Below are 17,020 nucleotides of genomic sequence, written 5' to 3' on the forward strand. Positions count from 1 at the left end.
TGCAGAACAAGCACCTCGCATTCAAATAACTGATTCACCTCAGCAGACAATGACTCCACTATCTTCAGTGCAAATGCACATTTCCTTTGATCTCAAGAAGAAATGTAAAAATCGGTGGACTTGGAGAACATGGACGGGGACAGTAGATAGGTGGTACTACATGGGAATGTGAATCGACCTAGGGAGTGTACGAGGATAGTCTGTGCATTTTCAGTAAACACTATGACCAGGTGGCACAGTGGTTAACACAATTGCTTAGTAAGCAGGAGATCCTGGGTTCAAGCCCCACCAGGGCACCTGTTTTCACTCATCACCACTAATTCTACATAAAGTCCAATGCAGCTTTCAGTTTTTATCAACATGTACACCTAAGACCTAAGAATTTTCTATTCTGTTTATTATTTATTGTTGATATAATAAGTTAACTGGAGGTAGTTTATTTTGACAGTAGAAAACAGGATGAGCAGTGTTCTTCCAATGTTTAAAGCTAGCCCATTTGTGCAAGACTCTCACCTACTTTCCGAAAACATCATTCACTACCTTCTACATTGCTGTTTCTTTGCTCAGCTTCAAAATAATGCTTGTATCATTGGCAAACAGGACTAATTCTCACTCCTGTTTCAAATAAAATAGCAGATCAGTCACATAAAGCAAGAACAGCAGTGAACCAATGATTGACCCTCTAGGACTCCGATTGTAATTGATCCCCATGGAGATGATGTGACTTCCTTCTCTGGAGTATTCGAACAGCGTAGGATAAGTTTCGGTATTCTGTAACTTAAATAATAACTTAAATAAATCCACAATCCACACTAATATAATAAATGCAAAAGTGGGTTTGCCTGTTACTTTTTTATGACTATACCATTCAACCTACTGAATACTGAGGAAGAATATGTAAAAAAAAAGGAGAAAAGGAGAGAGAAAGAGAAAGAAAGAAAGAGAAAGAGATGTAAAGAGAGAGAAAGAAATATATAAATGACCTAGTAGATAGTGTCGGAAGTTCCATGCGGCTTTTTGCGGATCATGCTGTAGTATACAGAGAAGTTGTAGCATTAGAAAATTGCAGCGAAATGCAGGAAGATCTGCAGTGGATAGGCACTTGGTGCAGAGAGTGGCAACTGACCCTTAACATAGACAAATGTAATGTATTGCGAATACATAGAAAGAAGGATCCTTTATTGTATGATTATATGATAGCAGAACAAACACTGGTAGCAGTTACTTCTGTAAAATATCTGGAAGTATGCGTGTGGTACAATTTGAAGTGGAATGATCATATAAAATTAATTGTTGGTAAGGCGGGTGCCAGGTTGAGATTCATTGGGAGAGTCCTTAGAAAATGTAGTCCATCAACAAAGGAGTTGGCTTACAAAACACTCGTTCGGTCTATACTTGAGTATTGCTCATCAGTGTGGGATCCGTACTAGGTCGGGTTGACAGAGGAGATAAAGAAGATCCAAAGAAGAGCAGCACGTTTTATCACAGGGTTATTTGCTAAGCGTGATAGCGTTACAGAGATGTTTAGCAAACTCAAGTGGCAGACTCTTCAAGAGAGGCACTCTGCATCGCGGTGTAGCTTGCTGTCCAGGTTTCGAGATTTTGGATGAGGTATCGAATATATTGCTTCCCTCTGAGGAGATCACGAATGTAAAATTAGAGAGATTCGAGCACACACAGAGGCTTTCCGGCAGTCGTTCTTCCCGCGAACCATATGCAAGTGGAACAGGAAAGGGAGGTAATGACAGTGGCAAGTAAAGTGCCCTCCGCCACACACCACTCGGTGGCTTGCAGAGTATAAATATAGATGTAGATGTAGAAAGGGAGAGAGAGAGAGAGTCAGCCCCTAAGTGGGTGATGTAAGGAATGGACCATCTTTTTTTAAATCAGTGAATGTAAGCTGTGATGAAAAATAATTTAATTTGTTGCCTGATGCACACATTGTATAATGTGTAGCTACTTCATTAGTACAGTGCCACAACCCTCCTCGTGCATCATTTGGCAGCAATGCTGCGCCTGCTGCATCAACATGTATTATGGCAGCTGGGAGGGTAGGGGGGGGGGGGGGGGTGGAGGGGGGGGCGTAACATCGTGAGCTTTGTTTACTTATATGGGCAGACACATGCAGGGATGTTCTGATAAAATTTTCAAGTAAGTACTTGATATTTTTGTTTTGATACCAAGTACTTTTAGAATCAAATCATTCTTTCAGTACTTACTCAATATCAAAAGAAAAGTACTTGTATCAAATCAATTTTACGGGCTTATCCCTGAAGTGCATGAGTGACTGCTTGTGTCTATGGTAATGCCTTCCATCCCCCACACTGAGTTTTGACCACTGGGCCTGCGACTCTATTCATTGGCCATATTGTTTGTCATGGTTTGCAGTCATGCAGTGACTGCTTCTTGTCAAAGGTTTGTTGGCTTTTATTGTGTCCTGACGCCACTGAGATCTAAAGGATGGACATATTTTACTTAAATTAATGATACCATGAAAATGTAAAACAATGTTTTAAAACTGTTTTGTGGCAATATGTCCAATTTATTTAAACAAGCTGGTGCCCATGAAACTGCTGTAGAATGAAAGCAACAAAAAGTTAGAAGTGCCTCTGAACCTGATAAAACAACTAAAAGGTGTGTCTGAAACCAATAATAATTCTCCTTTGATAATCTCTGAAACAAAATTGTTACACCTGTTCAGGCTTATTTTTTACATTATGAGTCATATTTTGATCTTTGTCAGTAATTTAATTTCATTCTCGATATTGTATGAGGAAAAATCTTTTTAAATTTTGAAGTTAAAATATGACCCGAGAAAACAGTATATCAGAATTAAAATTAAAACTTATAGTCTGGGAAGTGTAATATTTTGACAAATACAGTGGAGCTTAAAACAATATCTTATCATTATAGCAACTTACATGCCTAGTAAATGTATATTTTTAAAAGCTGGTGTAACTATGATTCAGAATAGAAATATGTTGTCTCCTAAATATTTATAGCTATTTCTCTTCCATGAAGACATGTGACATCACACACACAACCCTTGAACTCCTATCTATGTGACTAAAAGTTATAAACAATGTGCAAGCATAAATTATCAGAAGGGATGAGAAAAATCAACATCCAGTCTATGAAGGAAACACTAGTGCAGGGAATGCTGCAGGTGTTGTTAGTGCAAGTATTTCTTTTTCTCATATTTGTACATGATATTGTAGAACCTTCTAATTCCCATGTAATTAATTACACTGATGACATATCTCTGTTGTTTTCTGATGATAATATGGAGGATGTAACATATTTTTCAACACATAAGGCATCAGAAGTGATTAAATAATTTAGTAATTGGGGCCTGACTGTCAATATCAGAAAATCATAGTAAGTTGAGTTCAAAGCAAGCAACTCATGCAACAGATGTGTAGACAATGTTTGTGGAATTTTGTACACAGACGATGAAGACTTTAAATTCCTTGGTCTGTACTTGGCAGCCACAATAGGAAAACTATGTCAGTTTCATGTGTAGGAAAATAAGCAGTGCATAGCACTTATTAAGTCAACTATCCAAAATGGTGTGTAACAACAATGGAAATGATATACTACCAATTAATTTTCCCATTTGTAAATTATAGGATAGAGTTGAGGTGGTGTGCCACTTATGAGCACCTGAAAAGAATACTGGTACTACAAATGAGAGAGGTTAGGCTGATACATGGTCTGGGTACAGGGAGACCTGTCATTGCGATCTTATCAAAACTAAATATCTCTTTGTATAATGTTTGTAAGCCATTAGGGTCACACACCCAAATGTTATTACATACAAAATATTTCTTAAAAATAAATGCCTGTATTCATTGAAGGAATTCCAAGCTGTATGTTTTATGTATTAACCTTTGTAGATAAATATGTTATGTAGTAAATCTGTGTACACAAATATGATACATAATATACCTTTGTTAACAAAATGATGTTTACAAAAGTCAAGATGTGATGACTACATCCAAAAAGAAATGTAAATAAAAAATTAAAAAAGATGAAGTTGAAAATTTTATTTTAAATCATACTCTGCTGTTTTCAATGTTACACCACGAACTTCTCAGAGAACTGCAATACTTCACATGGTAAGTGACATTTCATATTTTAAGAGTCCTACACTTTGACAAAAACATAGCTGAGTTTTGGATTTCATTGATAATCTTCTACCAATTGACAACACTTGGTACCGCACTTTCCATGAAAAGTAAAAGATTTTGTTTCATCCTTAGTGAGGCACACAGTTTTACCTCCCACGTAAGTAAACATTCCTTTTATTAATTAAAATTTCAGATTAAAGTATGTAGCATGCTAACTTTATCTACATTGGTGGAATGATTAATCACTACCAGCACTAACACCTTATAACTTGGATGTGAGTAGTTAAGTGAAAATAGCATCAAATCAAGTAAACATTCATTAGAATTTAGGGAATCAAGAAGGGAATACACAAAAGGAGACAAAGATAATGCAACATTAAAATATAGATCAGAAGAAGCCAGAAAACGAAATACACTATCAATAAGGCACGAAGACTTAAGATATGAAAGCAGAGAAAATATAAGATAAAAACTGACTAATGTATAAAAGAAGGGAAGACACAGATATATACAGAAGAAGATAGGATGGAAATAATAGAAGAAGGAATGTCAATCAGTATAAGACCTAGTCTTTGAGATATTTCTACTTTTTTTATTCTTCTTCCATCTTCTCTCGACTGTGCCAGAAGGAATGTCAGGTCTCAGAACTGTGAGTTCAATTAATCTTTCTACTTGTGGAGGTATTTAAGCATTGATGTCACTGAATATATATTTGATCTGACTTTTACTAGTCTGTAAATTATTATTTGAAGAATAATGATTTATCATCTTAAGTTTGAAGTTTGCCATCCTAGAATGCTAATTAAACATAATTACACACACTACACAGGATTGTTACCTTTGTGCCTGTTCCATGGGCTTCAATATAATCCACACTTGCTGGGTCAATAGAAGCTGATCTGTAGGTCTCTTCCAGCAAACGTGACTGCATTTCTCTTGATGGGTAAGACATGCTTGCGGTTTTATGGCCATCAGTGTTTATACCAATATGCACAATTTCTGCATAGTGACGGCGAGCAATATCAGATTTTTGAAGAAATATTGCAGCTACTGCTTCACTTCTTACATATCCATTAGCTGTTATCAGAACAGAGGTTAAATATTACTCTTGAGCATAATTACATGACACTGCATATCCTTCCCAAACAATTTTCCCGTGATCAAAACTGCTAAACCTATAAAATGTGGAAGAATATGGGTACAAATATTTTTCTGTGCATGAAAAATAAAATTCTTTATTTAAGAGTAGGCATTCCAGGTGGTTAAGACATATTATTATTCATTTCTTTTAATTTAGGAAATACACAGACCATGTATATGGTAACACTTCTCCAAATATATAAGCTTGGGTCCTTTATTACAAAGACATTTGCCAAACTTTATCTCATCTAGTTTGTATATACCGCCCTACCTTCTTTCAACTCTCCAGTGTCTTCTGACTTACATCAGTAGCCTTTTCATGAACCTCTCCGAAGGTACCAGTTTTGTAATGATTGAAACAATACCATTCGATGTATCAAAATATATCCTGAAATAACCATTCTCTCCAGAAAGGAAGAGTCATGTGGCATTGTTGGCTGGTAGCCATTGAAGATTAGGTTCAACTACCTGATCAGAAAAGCTTTTCTTCCTCAATGAACAACAGGCTGTATCTTCGCGGCACATGAGAGTTGAGTCTACAGTGTATTTGTTCATTACTATTGGACATGTATAAAGTGTGGCCAAGCTGTATGTTCCTATCTGTTGCATGCATCACCATCAACCATGTCACATGCCCTCATTCCACAAGACACAGCAGAAAGGTTTGGAATTCAATTGAAAACACTGGCATGATGGTGATCAGGAACTTCACACTATCACATCTCCTTCTGTTGGTCAAATACGGTGGTGAAAATTTCTTACACTATCAGCAATTGAACTGCTACCTCTGAGTCAAGCATAACTGAATTGGCAGTCCCATCTAAAAACAATGTTTCAACCACTGAGGTGCAAAACTGATGGAAGCTCTTGGCCAGACACTCCACTTGCAAATTTAGCTTCAGTTACATCATTCCACTTGGTCAGTAAGACCTCCAAGGCTGACATAAAATACATTCTCTACCTCATCACCACAAGAACAATATCTACAAGTTTTCCAAGTTCAAAAATCCCAACTACCCACACTCACTCCATTTTGGCTACTTATTATACACTGAGAGGATTGCCACTATTTGGAGTAGCATCTTAAGCCCATTGCCCTTAGCCTACCTTCATAAGGATAACAATAACACTCATCTCATCCCCCCTCCCACCCTAAAACTTCAGCATCTGTTCAAATCCAAAGCTTTGCTGTCATTTAACAATACATTCTATTATGTCCCTCACATTGTAATTTACTATGCCCTTCATTGGACTTTTCATGCTCATGTATGTCTCCTTTAAAAGTTAGATCTTCAAACAAAGTGATGTAACACAAATAGGTAATCATATAGCAACTTCTCATGCTAAGCTGTTAATGAGCCATTCACACTTTGTAGGAATTTAAAACTTTTTTGTGGCTCAGAAGTGTGATAACGACCTTATGATTTGGATCCAGAGCAAAAAAGCCCTGCATCAGTTTCTCTGACACTTCAAATGCTTTCCAATTTATGTTCATCCAGTCCTCTCTGCCTCTGAAGCCATATTGTTGGGCATTGCTTTCTGGATCTTTAAAAATCTTTGTCAGCTTAAATCTGCTAACCACCATCTCCAGTCTGACAGTTACCACTCCTTTCATTTCAAAAATTTCCTCTCTATATTCTAGGTAGACAAAACTGCACATGGAAGTGACAACAGTGGAAAATCATCACCAAACTGAGGAGAACATACAAATATGCAGAAGCACATAGGAAGGTCAATAGAAACATAAAACATAGAAAAATGTGGGAAACAGTCTGTCTTTAAACAGCAAACATAGAAAAATGTTGGAAACTGCCCGTCTTTCTCAGTTAATAAATTAATCTGATGAATAAAAACCATTTTCAAGCACAAACTCCATTATTAACCTTTCAAATAATTCCTTATCTTGAAGAAATTTAATATCACATGGAAGTGAGTAAAAGATTTAGGTTAAATTCTATGGGTCACAGTGTATGACATACTTCCTTCTTGTGTTATGATTGTGATATGTTTAATTTGTTTTATGGTATAACAAATTGTTGCTTGTTAAGCCATGAACAAATAATTACATTCTGAGTAGTGATATATATCCTTACTTGCTTAAAAAGAGCAAAACAGTGGGTTCTTGGAAGCACTTGATACATAAATCTGACAACTTTTTTTCAGTGGAAACCATGTTTTTGGTACCAGTGAACTGATCCAGAGGATGATTCCATAGCACTTAAATGTATGAAAATAATCACAACAAACAGATTTTAATATACTGTTATCTCTGATATTGGATATTACATGCAAAGGTTACTGGGCAAAGTCTTTCCAAAACAAAGAGAATGTGATATTACCAGTTAATTACATATGCTGCAAACCACTGTGAAGGGATGGCAGAAACTACTTAGCACTATACTATGCATTAGTGCCTCTGTAATTTGTCTAATCTTGTCTTCACAGTCCCTATGGGAGTGATACATAGGGATCTGAAGTGTATTACTAGGGTCTTCTCTTAATACTGGCTCTTGAAATACTGGACATGGGCTTTTGAAAAAAATTGTGGTAAGGTCTTATGGGACCAAACTGCTGAGGTCATCAGTCCCTAAGCCTACACACTACTTAATGTAACTTAAACCAACTGAAGCAATAGATAAAACACCCACTCATGCCCGAGGGGGGACTCGAACCTCCAACAGGGGGAGCTACAAGGAATGTGACAAGGCGCCTTAGACTGCGTGGTATATAGCAATGTTTGATGGGATGTCTTGTCATGCCCACTATAACAAAACTGTGATTTTCCCAGTTGATTGTTGGATGACTAAAATCTCCACTGATTACAGTATGATTGGGAATTATATATGCAAGTAAACTGAGGTTTTCTCTAAATATTTCAGTTGCAACAGGAGATGAGTATTGTGGGCAACAGAAAGAACCAATTACCAATTCATGCCCACCCCTAAAACTGAGATGTGCCCAAACACTCTTGCATTCAGCTTCAACTTCTATCACAATGTATAGGAGTTTCTTGGCTACTATGACAAACACACCACCTCCATTTCCCATTAGCCTATCCTTTTGATATATACTTAAATTTTCCCCAAAAATCTCACTAATATCAATTTTAGGCTTCAACCTGCTTTTTGTACCTAGCGTTATGTGAAATTCTCTGCTTTTCATGAGCTCTTCAAACTCTGTTCTTTTGTTGTGAATGCTTCAGCAGTTAATTATTAGGATTTTAATAGTTTTATCAAAATAGTTTTATCAAATAAAAACAGTCTCAATCACGTTTTCAGAGTTTTGTTTATTAGCAGCCAGTTTTGGCCCCTTCCTCAGACCATCTTCAGGCTTTTTTCCACCATTATGCCTGCTGGTGGTGGTAGATGGAGCAAGACATCTTTATTTCTACAGATCTTGCTCTGTCTGCTACCACCAGCAGGCATAATGGTGGGGAAAAGCATGAAGATGATCTGAGGAAAGGTTTGAAGCCGGTTGCCAATGAATAAAAATCTGAAAATGCGATCAAAACTGTTTTTATTTTTTAGCATTTTATACTGATCGCTGCTTTGCGCCAATTACAAAATGCTTTCTACAATTTTAATACTTTTACCTGTGAGATGAATTCTGTTGAATTTACACTTATACTTCTGGGCCTCCTACAGCTGTCATTCTCTGGACTGTCTGGAGAGTTGCCTAATCTAAAAATACCCTTGTGTGCACCCCACATACTGTCAGCTACCTTGGTAACAGTCTCTGAAGAGTAGTTCATAATTGACCCATTTAGAGTCACTCTACAGCTCTCAACCCTATGGCACAAGTCCAGAAAGTTGCAGCCTAGCTTGTCACTGAGCATTCCTATTGCATTCCTATTGCCTCGGAACCAGGGGGCTGTGATCAGTTCTGAGGACAACGCTGTAAACTGTGAACTTCATTGAAATTCCATGTGAAAGACTGGTCTTCACAACTTTCTCTGTCAGTCACCGGAATGACCCAAGTATTACCTCAGAGCCCAGATGACAACCATCATTGATTCCAACATGTGCCACAATCTGCAGCTGGTTGCACCCTGTTGCCTCAATGGCTGCAGGAATAGCCACTTCAACATGTTGAATTACACCCCCTGGCATACACACTGAGCTCACCTGTTGTCCTTTCCTGTCTCTTGCTACCATTTCCCTAACGGGTATCATTATTCACTATACATTTAACTGCCAACAATTAATATACCCCAATCTTTTGTGTTTGTTTTTTCTCAACACAGAACAAAACACGTAGCCCTAAATTTGGTGAAGTGAATCCCACTGACCCAGTTTCAGTTTCAGTGAAAGACCATCTTGAACTTGGTTAGAGGGATGAGTATAACAACCTGAGTTCTCCCTGGGCCCCATCTACACTGAACAGAGTGCCTAGATTTACCACTGACATGCCACTTGCAGTCACGTACGAGATAGAAGAATCCTTCTCACCCCGTACGGTAAGCCTCCCCTGACCTATGGTTCTGGGTGACTTTCCCAAAATCTACCACTTTTCCTAGACCTTTTCTTTCACCCTTCTTCCTTCCCCTTCAACCCTTCTGCCTGAAGGAGCCATTGGCTCAGAAATTTTGCCAATCACAAGAGTCTGTTATGTGTCTGTTCTGCCATCACTTGGTGAGCAGATTTTTTATCTATCCAATTAAATAATTCCCTATAAGAATTGAAATAAATACACAATATGAGATTTCTATAAAGGCAACAGGAAAAGCTGTGGCAAAAACTACTCATTACCCAAAAACTTTCTCAGGTTAGTTATAGTCATAACAAACTCAAAAATTAGGTAATTTATGATAAATGTAGATAATATACACTCCTCTTGAAGGAAAAATTAAGTGACACAATATGTAATCACAGTATCTGCTACAGTAACTAAACCACAAATGCCAATTCACTACAAATTTGATTATGCACAGGACATTAGTAACTTCCTCAAATTCTCAAATATGGGATGGGATCCCAAAGATGGGATGCACAGGTGTTTTGTGAGCAGTCTTCTTCATGGGCTAGGCACTTCCCCAGTAACCGGCTAAAGAACCAAAGTTTGTCATCCACTTTATTTACAACAGAGGCTAAATGATAACTGATTTTCATACACCCAAAAACTGTAAATCCAAGTATTTATATTTATTTATTTATTTATCCTTTGAAAAAGTACATTGTATGGATCAAGATATATTTTCATTTCATGCACCAACAGGTACATAGTTTTAACTGTCTACTGTTTAAAAAAAATATAATTTATTACAAAATTATTCTAGGGCTATTTCATATTAAATTAGATTTTGGTCTCTTGGTATCTTTTGAAACAATAACGGTATTGCAGTTGTTTTGAACTGTAGTGCACGTAAATTCATTAACACTGAGACTTTTTTGAAAATGTTTTTATTGTTTATTTCTCTCAAGAATGAAGGGAGTTTTTAAAGGGCTTTTGGCCCAGCATATGATGGATTTTTTTTTGTGTTTTGTGGTGTTGTGTGTAGGCTCATGTACGACTTACTCCAATTATGACTCATTGATACTGTAGTTAAAGGATACAACTTTTCTGGATTTTAGGAAGTGCACACTTTTATTTTTCTGTGCATTTAAAACAAGTTGCCAATATGTGCAACGCTTTGATACAGTATCAGGATCTGCCTGAATATTTGTACAGCTTTTTCAGACAGTACTTCATTAGAGGTAATTGCATCATATCCAAAGACACTCAAGTTACTGAGGTCATTAATATACAACAATCATATATTATAAGAACAGCAGTGGTCCCAATACACTTCCATGAGACATGCCTGAAATTACTTCTCCTTCTGTCAATGACAGATTACATGCTGCATCCTTCTTACAAAGAAATACTCAATCCAGTAACAGATTTTGTTTATTATCTAGTATCATCACGCTTTTGTTAATAAACATTGGTGTGTTAGTGAGTTAAATGCTTTTTTGGAAATCAAGAAATATTGCATTCACCTGACTGACTTGATCCTCAGCTTCTACAAAGACATGTGAGAAAAGTATAAGTTGGGTTTTGTATGACTGATTTTTTTCAGAATCCATGCTGATTGCTAAGGAAAAGGTCATTCTGCTTGACATATTTCATTATGTTTCAGCTCATAATTCAGCAATAGATGGACACCAATGGATGGTGTTTTTACAGATCACTGCCATTACACAGCTGAGTCTGACCAGTGCTTTCTTCCAATAAGTGGCCACAGTTTTTGATCAAGGAAGCCAACTCAGCTGCAAATTCTGCACAGAATCTGGCAAGGATTCCATCATGCTATGAGCCTAATTTATTTTTAGCAATTTCAGCTCTTTCTCCATGTCACTGGCACTAATATCAATATCATTCATCTTTCCAGTGGTGTGATAATTAAACTGGGGCAGTACTTCTCTATCTTTCTTTTAAAAGAACATTTGAAAATGGAGCTTTTATCCATGAGTCTCTGAACACCAGCTTTGGCGCCACTGACATCCTTTGGAAGGTTATTGTGTTTTTTGACAGTTCTATTGATAACATTCTGCTATGGTAGTCACTGAAGGTTTTACACATAGTCCTTTTAACAGCCAAACAAGCTTCATTCAGCATCTCTCTTCCAATAATCATGCAAAACTCTAACTATCCTAAGCAATTATATGATGATTAAAGCCTGAGGGTTTCTCCAAAATTTCTGTTACATCCGGAAATGTAGGCACAAGGAACACCCCATTATATGTTTATTACATGACCACCCTTGACACTGAGGTTTGCCCATTCAGTCTCACATGCTGCTTCAATTTCTATCTCAGTGGATTTGAGTTTCTTATCTACTGAAACAAAGCCATTACTTTCATTTCACCTTAGACTATGCTACACTGATTTAGTTAAAAAATCTCACCTCTGTCAAATTTGGGTTTTATCTACCTTCCTGTACATTTTTTCAGATGTCTACTCTTTTTTAGAAGTGTTTTAAACTCTGAGACTTGGCTTCAGATGCTTGATCACTAGGATTTTAAATGTCTCACCTGTGGCTGGAATTTCTTCAGGTCTTACGATAGCAAGTACTTTAGTATTCTGCTAGATACCCCCTCGAATCTATGAGAGTTATTAGTCTTTAGTGATTCAATTATTTACTCAATCTCCAATCTCACAGTATCATGAAGGAGTATTTCAGATAAACGTGTTGGAAATCTATTTCGTGAGAGAGTTATATGATTCCCTGTAGGAAATAAGTTTCTATTTAGCTCACCTGCTACATTCAGTTAGTGACTATTAAAAACTCTACATGTATCCAACTTACAAGTAACTCAAACATTTCTACTACACACTGTCTATACATTCTCAGCCCAGTGCTGCTGATCAATCACTTACTTCATGCCTGACCATATTGTTTTAATTTTATCCTGAGAATTAGCTATTGTATTTGCATACAACATACTTTTTTGCCTTCCTAATAACATTTCGTAATGGGCTGTTCGTAATGGGCTGCTGCAGCTTGATTGTGACTGCTTCTGATATTTTTATATAATCCCCACTTTTTTCTACATGATATTCTTATCCTCCTAGTCAGCCACCCAAGCTGCCTGTTAATGTTAATACCTTGTTCTGAATGTTCTAATGGAGAGCAACTTTCAAAGAGCATGAAAAACATGTTGCATTATATTTATCATTTAGCTCATCAGCTCTATGAACATCCTGCCCCATTTGTTCCTTAATGATGTTTTAAAAGGTCTCTATTGAAATTGGATTAGATTTCCTACATAGTTTGTCACTATGTTTAAAGGGTGATTGAGAATACAGTTTGCATCAGGTGACATGAACTAAGGAGACCTACCAGCATCCTCTTTCTTGCACATTCACTTACAAAATACCAAGAACCCTCTCTGGCTTGAGCAGAAATTTCCTGAAGTCAGAGCCAGTGAACCAATAATAACAACAATTAGAAGTTTAGTTCCACTAAAGTCAACCACAAAATTCAAATACCTGTTCTGTGAAGTGCTTCGGAACATCAACAGACTCAAATAGAATACCATTTTTCACATACATAGCCACTCCCCCACACTGCAATGAACTGCTAGAAAAACAGTCAGCTAACCTGTATCCTGGTAAAGGAAACCACTGATTTATTATATTATTTAAGAAGTGCTCTGAAATACTAATAATGACAGAGTCAACATCTATAAGCAGTTCATTAATGTTATCTCTAATACTGTGTATATTTTGATGAAATATACTAACTCGGTCATTACCTGGATACCTAACCTTTGTCAAAAGTGGTTTCTTTGTTAGAGAGGCTTCCTTTAAGTAGGAATACCTATCAGCTGACTTCAGTCCAAAAAAGGTGCAGCTCTAATATAAATTACTACACAACTTTTCCCATGACTAATCCCACCAACCCCCCACTACATTGTCACCTACAAACTTTGCCAACCAATCTTTCCCATACCTACCGAGGTGCAGACCATGCCTACTGAAGCCTGCCCTGTTGATAAGACTAAGCTGATACCACTCAGTGTGATCCACGCCCTCTGTCACCAGTACCTTCTCAAGCCTCTTGTTGATATGCCTGACAGCAGTATTAAGACAAGGTCTATCATGACACTGAAACAGTTGCACGAAATGCACATTACACCATCAGTTTGAGTAACTATCTTTTCAAGGTCACCACCTATGTCATACTCTCCATCCCCATCAAGACTCCCAGCTCCACCCACAATCACAACCTGATCTTCTTTTGCATAATTCCACTCCCCTATCTTAACACCCTAGCCAATCCTGCACTAAATTCGCAATGATGTTTGTCTTAATGTGTGGCCTCAGTACTGATGAGTGAAAAGCTACTGAAAAACTGTCCATTTTCTTGATGTCACTTATCATAATTTTCATTAATTTTTCTTCCTCGTTTGATGATTCACTCTCCAGCTGTGTTACAGTCATTGGCATAAATCAGAAAATGGAAAATCCTGGATGGAATGTAACAATACCAGAGAAGGAAAGTTGCTACTCACCATATACCAGAGATACTGAGTCGCGATAGGCACAACAAAAAGATTCACACAATTATAGCTTTCGGCCATTAAGGAATTTGTCAGCAGTAGAAACATATAAACACATGCACACACACACACACACACACACACACACACACACACACACACACTCTCAGAGAGCTGAAACTACACTGCGAGCAGCAGCACCAGTGCATGATGGGAATGGCAACTGGGTGGCGGTAAGGAGGAGGCTGGGGTGGGGAGGGGGAGGGATAGTATGGTGGGAGTGGCGGACAATGAAGTGTTTCAGTTTAGACGGAGGGCAGGAGAGAAGGTGCAGAGGGGGTAGGGGGTAAGTAGCGGAAAGGAGAGAAATAAAAAGAAATTAAAAGGCTGGTGTGGTAGTGAAATGACTGCTGTGTAGTGCTGGAATGGGAACAGGGAGGGGGCTGGGTGGGTAAGGACAGTGACTAATGAAGGTTGAGGCCAGGAGGGTTATGGGAATGTAGGATGTATTGCAGTGAAAGTTCCCACCTGCGCAATTCAGAAAAGCTGGTGTTGGTGGGAAGGATCCATATGGCACAGGCTCTGAAGCAGTCATTGATATGAGGGATATCATGTACAGCAGTATGTTCAGCAACAGGGTGGTCCACTTGTTTTTTGGCCACAGTTTGTTGGTGGTCATTCATGCGGACAGATAGCTTGTTGACTGTCATGCCTACGTAGAGTGCAGCACAATGGTTGCAGCTTAGCTTGTAAATCACATGACTGGTTTCACAGGTAGCCCTGCCTTTGATGGGATAGGTGATGTTAGAGACCGGACAGGAGTAGGTGGTGGTAGGAGGATGTATGGGACAGGTCTTGCATCTAGGTCTATTACAGGAGTATGAGCCACGAGGTAATGGATTGGGAGCAGGGGTTGTATAAGGATGGACGAGTATATTGTGTAGGTTCAGTGGACGGCGGAATACCACAGTAGGAGGAGTGGGAAGGATAATGGGCAGAACATTTCTCATTTCAGGGCACGAAGAAAGGTAATCAAAACCCTGGCGGAGAATGTAATTCAGTTGCTTCAGTCCCGGATGGGAAATCCTCCTCTGTAGGCGAACTGTGGGACTTTGGGAGGAGGTGGATCCTTGCTCCTTCCATCTGTGTCAATACAGAAAAGTTTCCTTATCCCTAGCCAGATCCCAGTCCTGCCTACTGTTCCTGCATTGTTGGTTGGCTCATAAAATCCCTCCTAATGGCCTTACCACCAAATTATCCATCTCTCGTTGCCACCCCTCCTTCCACAATGACCTCCACCTGTTCATATTCCGCCAATCCTCAGCGCTCACCAACAAAGTCCTGCAAAACCATATCAACCAAGTCCAATCCTCCTTGCAGTACCTTCTCTCCATCCACAAAATTCACCTGCTATGTAATCCCAAATTCCTGGAACCTATAACACACATTGAAACTCTTGCCCTGCAGGAACTTGAGCAACATGCACAACGCCACCTCATAAAGCTCACCATCCTACTCACTTCCTACTCCCACCTTGGGGTACCACTGTCCACCACTCCTACTACAACCTCCAAACCTCGACTAAGCCCCCTCATAGCTGACAAACCCTGTCTCGCAGACCTACTACACTTACCCCACCATCAAAAACTCCTTCCCACCGCCACACACAACCCAGAACCTGAACAGGCCCACAACACAGTTATGAACCTTTCCTCCAGAAGCCTTAGTCCCACAGAAATATCAGTCCCTTCCAAAGGCCTCACCTTTTGCCCCACTCCCAAATTCAACCATGCAGGGCTAGTTAAATACCTTCTCTCCTTCTCCCGGTCCCTGAAGTGGAAACACTTTTTTGCCACCAACCCGACCAATCAGACTCAACCTAAGACCAATACTGAACCTTGCCTAACTCAGTTCACTCCTCCATCCAACCATGATCCACCCCCACTGTCTCCAAACCACCCCCTGTTAACTTTCCAGAATTTATTAACCTTGAACCTGGCCTCAGCCTCATTCCCCAAATCCCTCAACATGCAAATTAACTTTACATCTGCAGAAATAACTGCAGTCCACCATCTAAAAACCAACCCCAACCTTATAATCCTACCTACATCTACATCTACATCTATGTGATTACTCTGCTATTCACAATAAAGTGCCTGGCAGAGGGTTCAATAAACCATCTTCATGCTGTCTCTCTGCCGTTCCACTCTCGAACGGCATGCGGGGAAAACTAGCATTTAAATATTTCCATGCGAGCCCCGATTTCTCTTATTTTATTGTGATGATCATTTCTCTCTATGTAGATGGAAGCCAACAGAATGTTTTCGCAATCGGAGGAGAAAACTGGTGATTGAAATTTCATGAGAAGATCCCGTCGCAATGAAAAACACCTTTGTTTTAATGATGGCTACTCCAATTCATGTATCATGTCTGTGACACTACCTCCCCTATTTCATGATAATACAAAATGAGCTGCCCTTCTTTGTACTTTTTTGATGTCATCCATGAGTCCCACCTGATGCGGATCCCACACCGCACAGCAGTACTCCAGAATAGGACGGACAAGTGTAGTATAAGCAGTCTCTTTGGTAGAACTGTTACATCTTCTAAGTGTTCTGCCAATGAATCGCAGTCTTTGGTTTGCTCTTCCCACAATATTATCTATGTGATCATTCCAATTTAGGTTATTTGTAATTGTAATCCCTAAATATTTAGTTGAATTTACAGCCCTCAGATTTCTGTGACTTATCGTGTAATCAAAATTTA

The 17,020-nt window shown here is 38.6% G+C and overlaps 1 protein-coding gene across 1 annotated transcript in view; it reads right to left on the reverse strand.

Moving 5' to 3' along the window:
* Window positions 1-8,613: 8,613 nt before the first annotated feature.
* LOC126474654 (fatty acid synthase-like) overlaps window positions 8,614-17,020 on the reverse strand; it is a 169,516-nt gene continuing 161,109 nt past the window's right edge. The window contains exon 6 of the mRNA XM_050102132.1: window positions 8,614-8,762. Coding sequence (XP_049958089.1) covers window positions 8,614-8,762 — 149 coding nt within the window. The remainder of the gene's footprint in view (window positions 8,763-17,020) is intronic.

This window comes from Schistocerca serialis, chromosome 4 (assembly GCF_023864345.2).
Source record: "Schistocerca serialis cubense isolate TAMUIC-IGC-003099 chromosome 4, iqSchSeri2.2, whole genome shotgun sequence".
Classification (NCBI taxonomy): Eukaryota; Metazoa; Arthropoda; class Insecta; order Orthoptera; family Acrididae; genus Schistocerca; species Schistocerca serialis.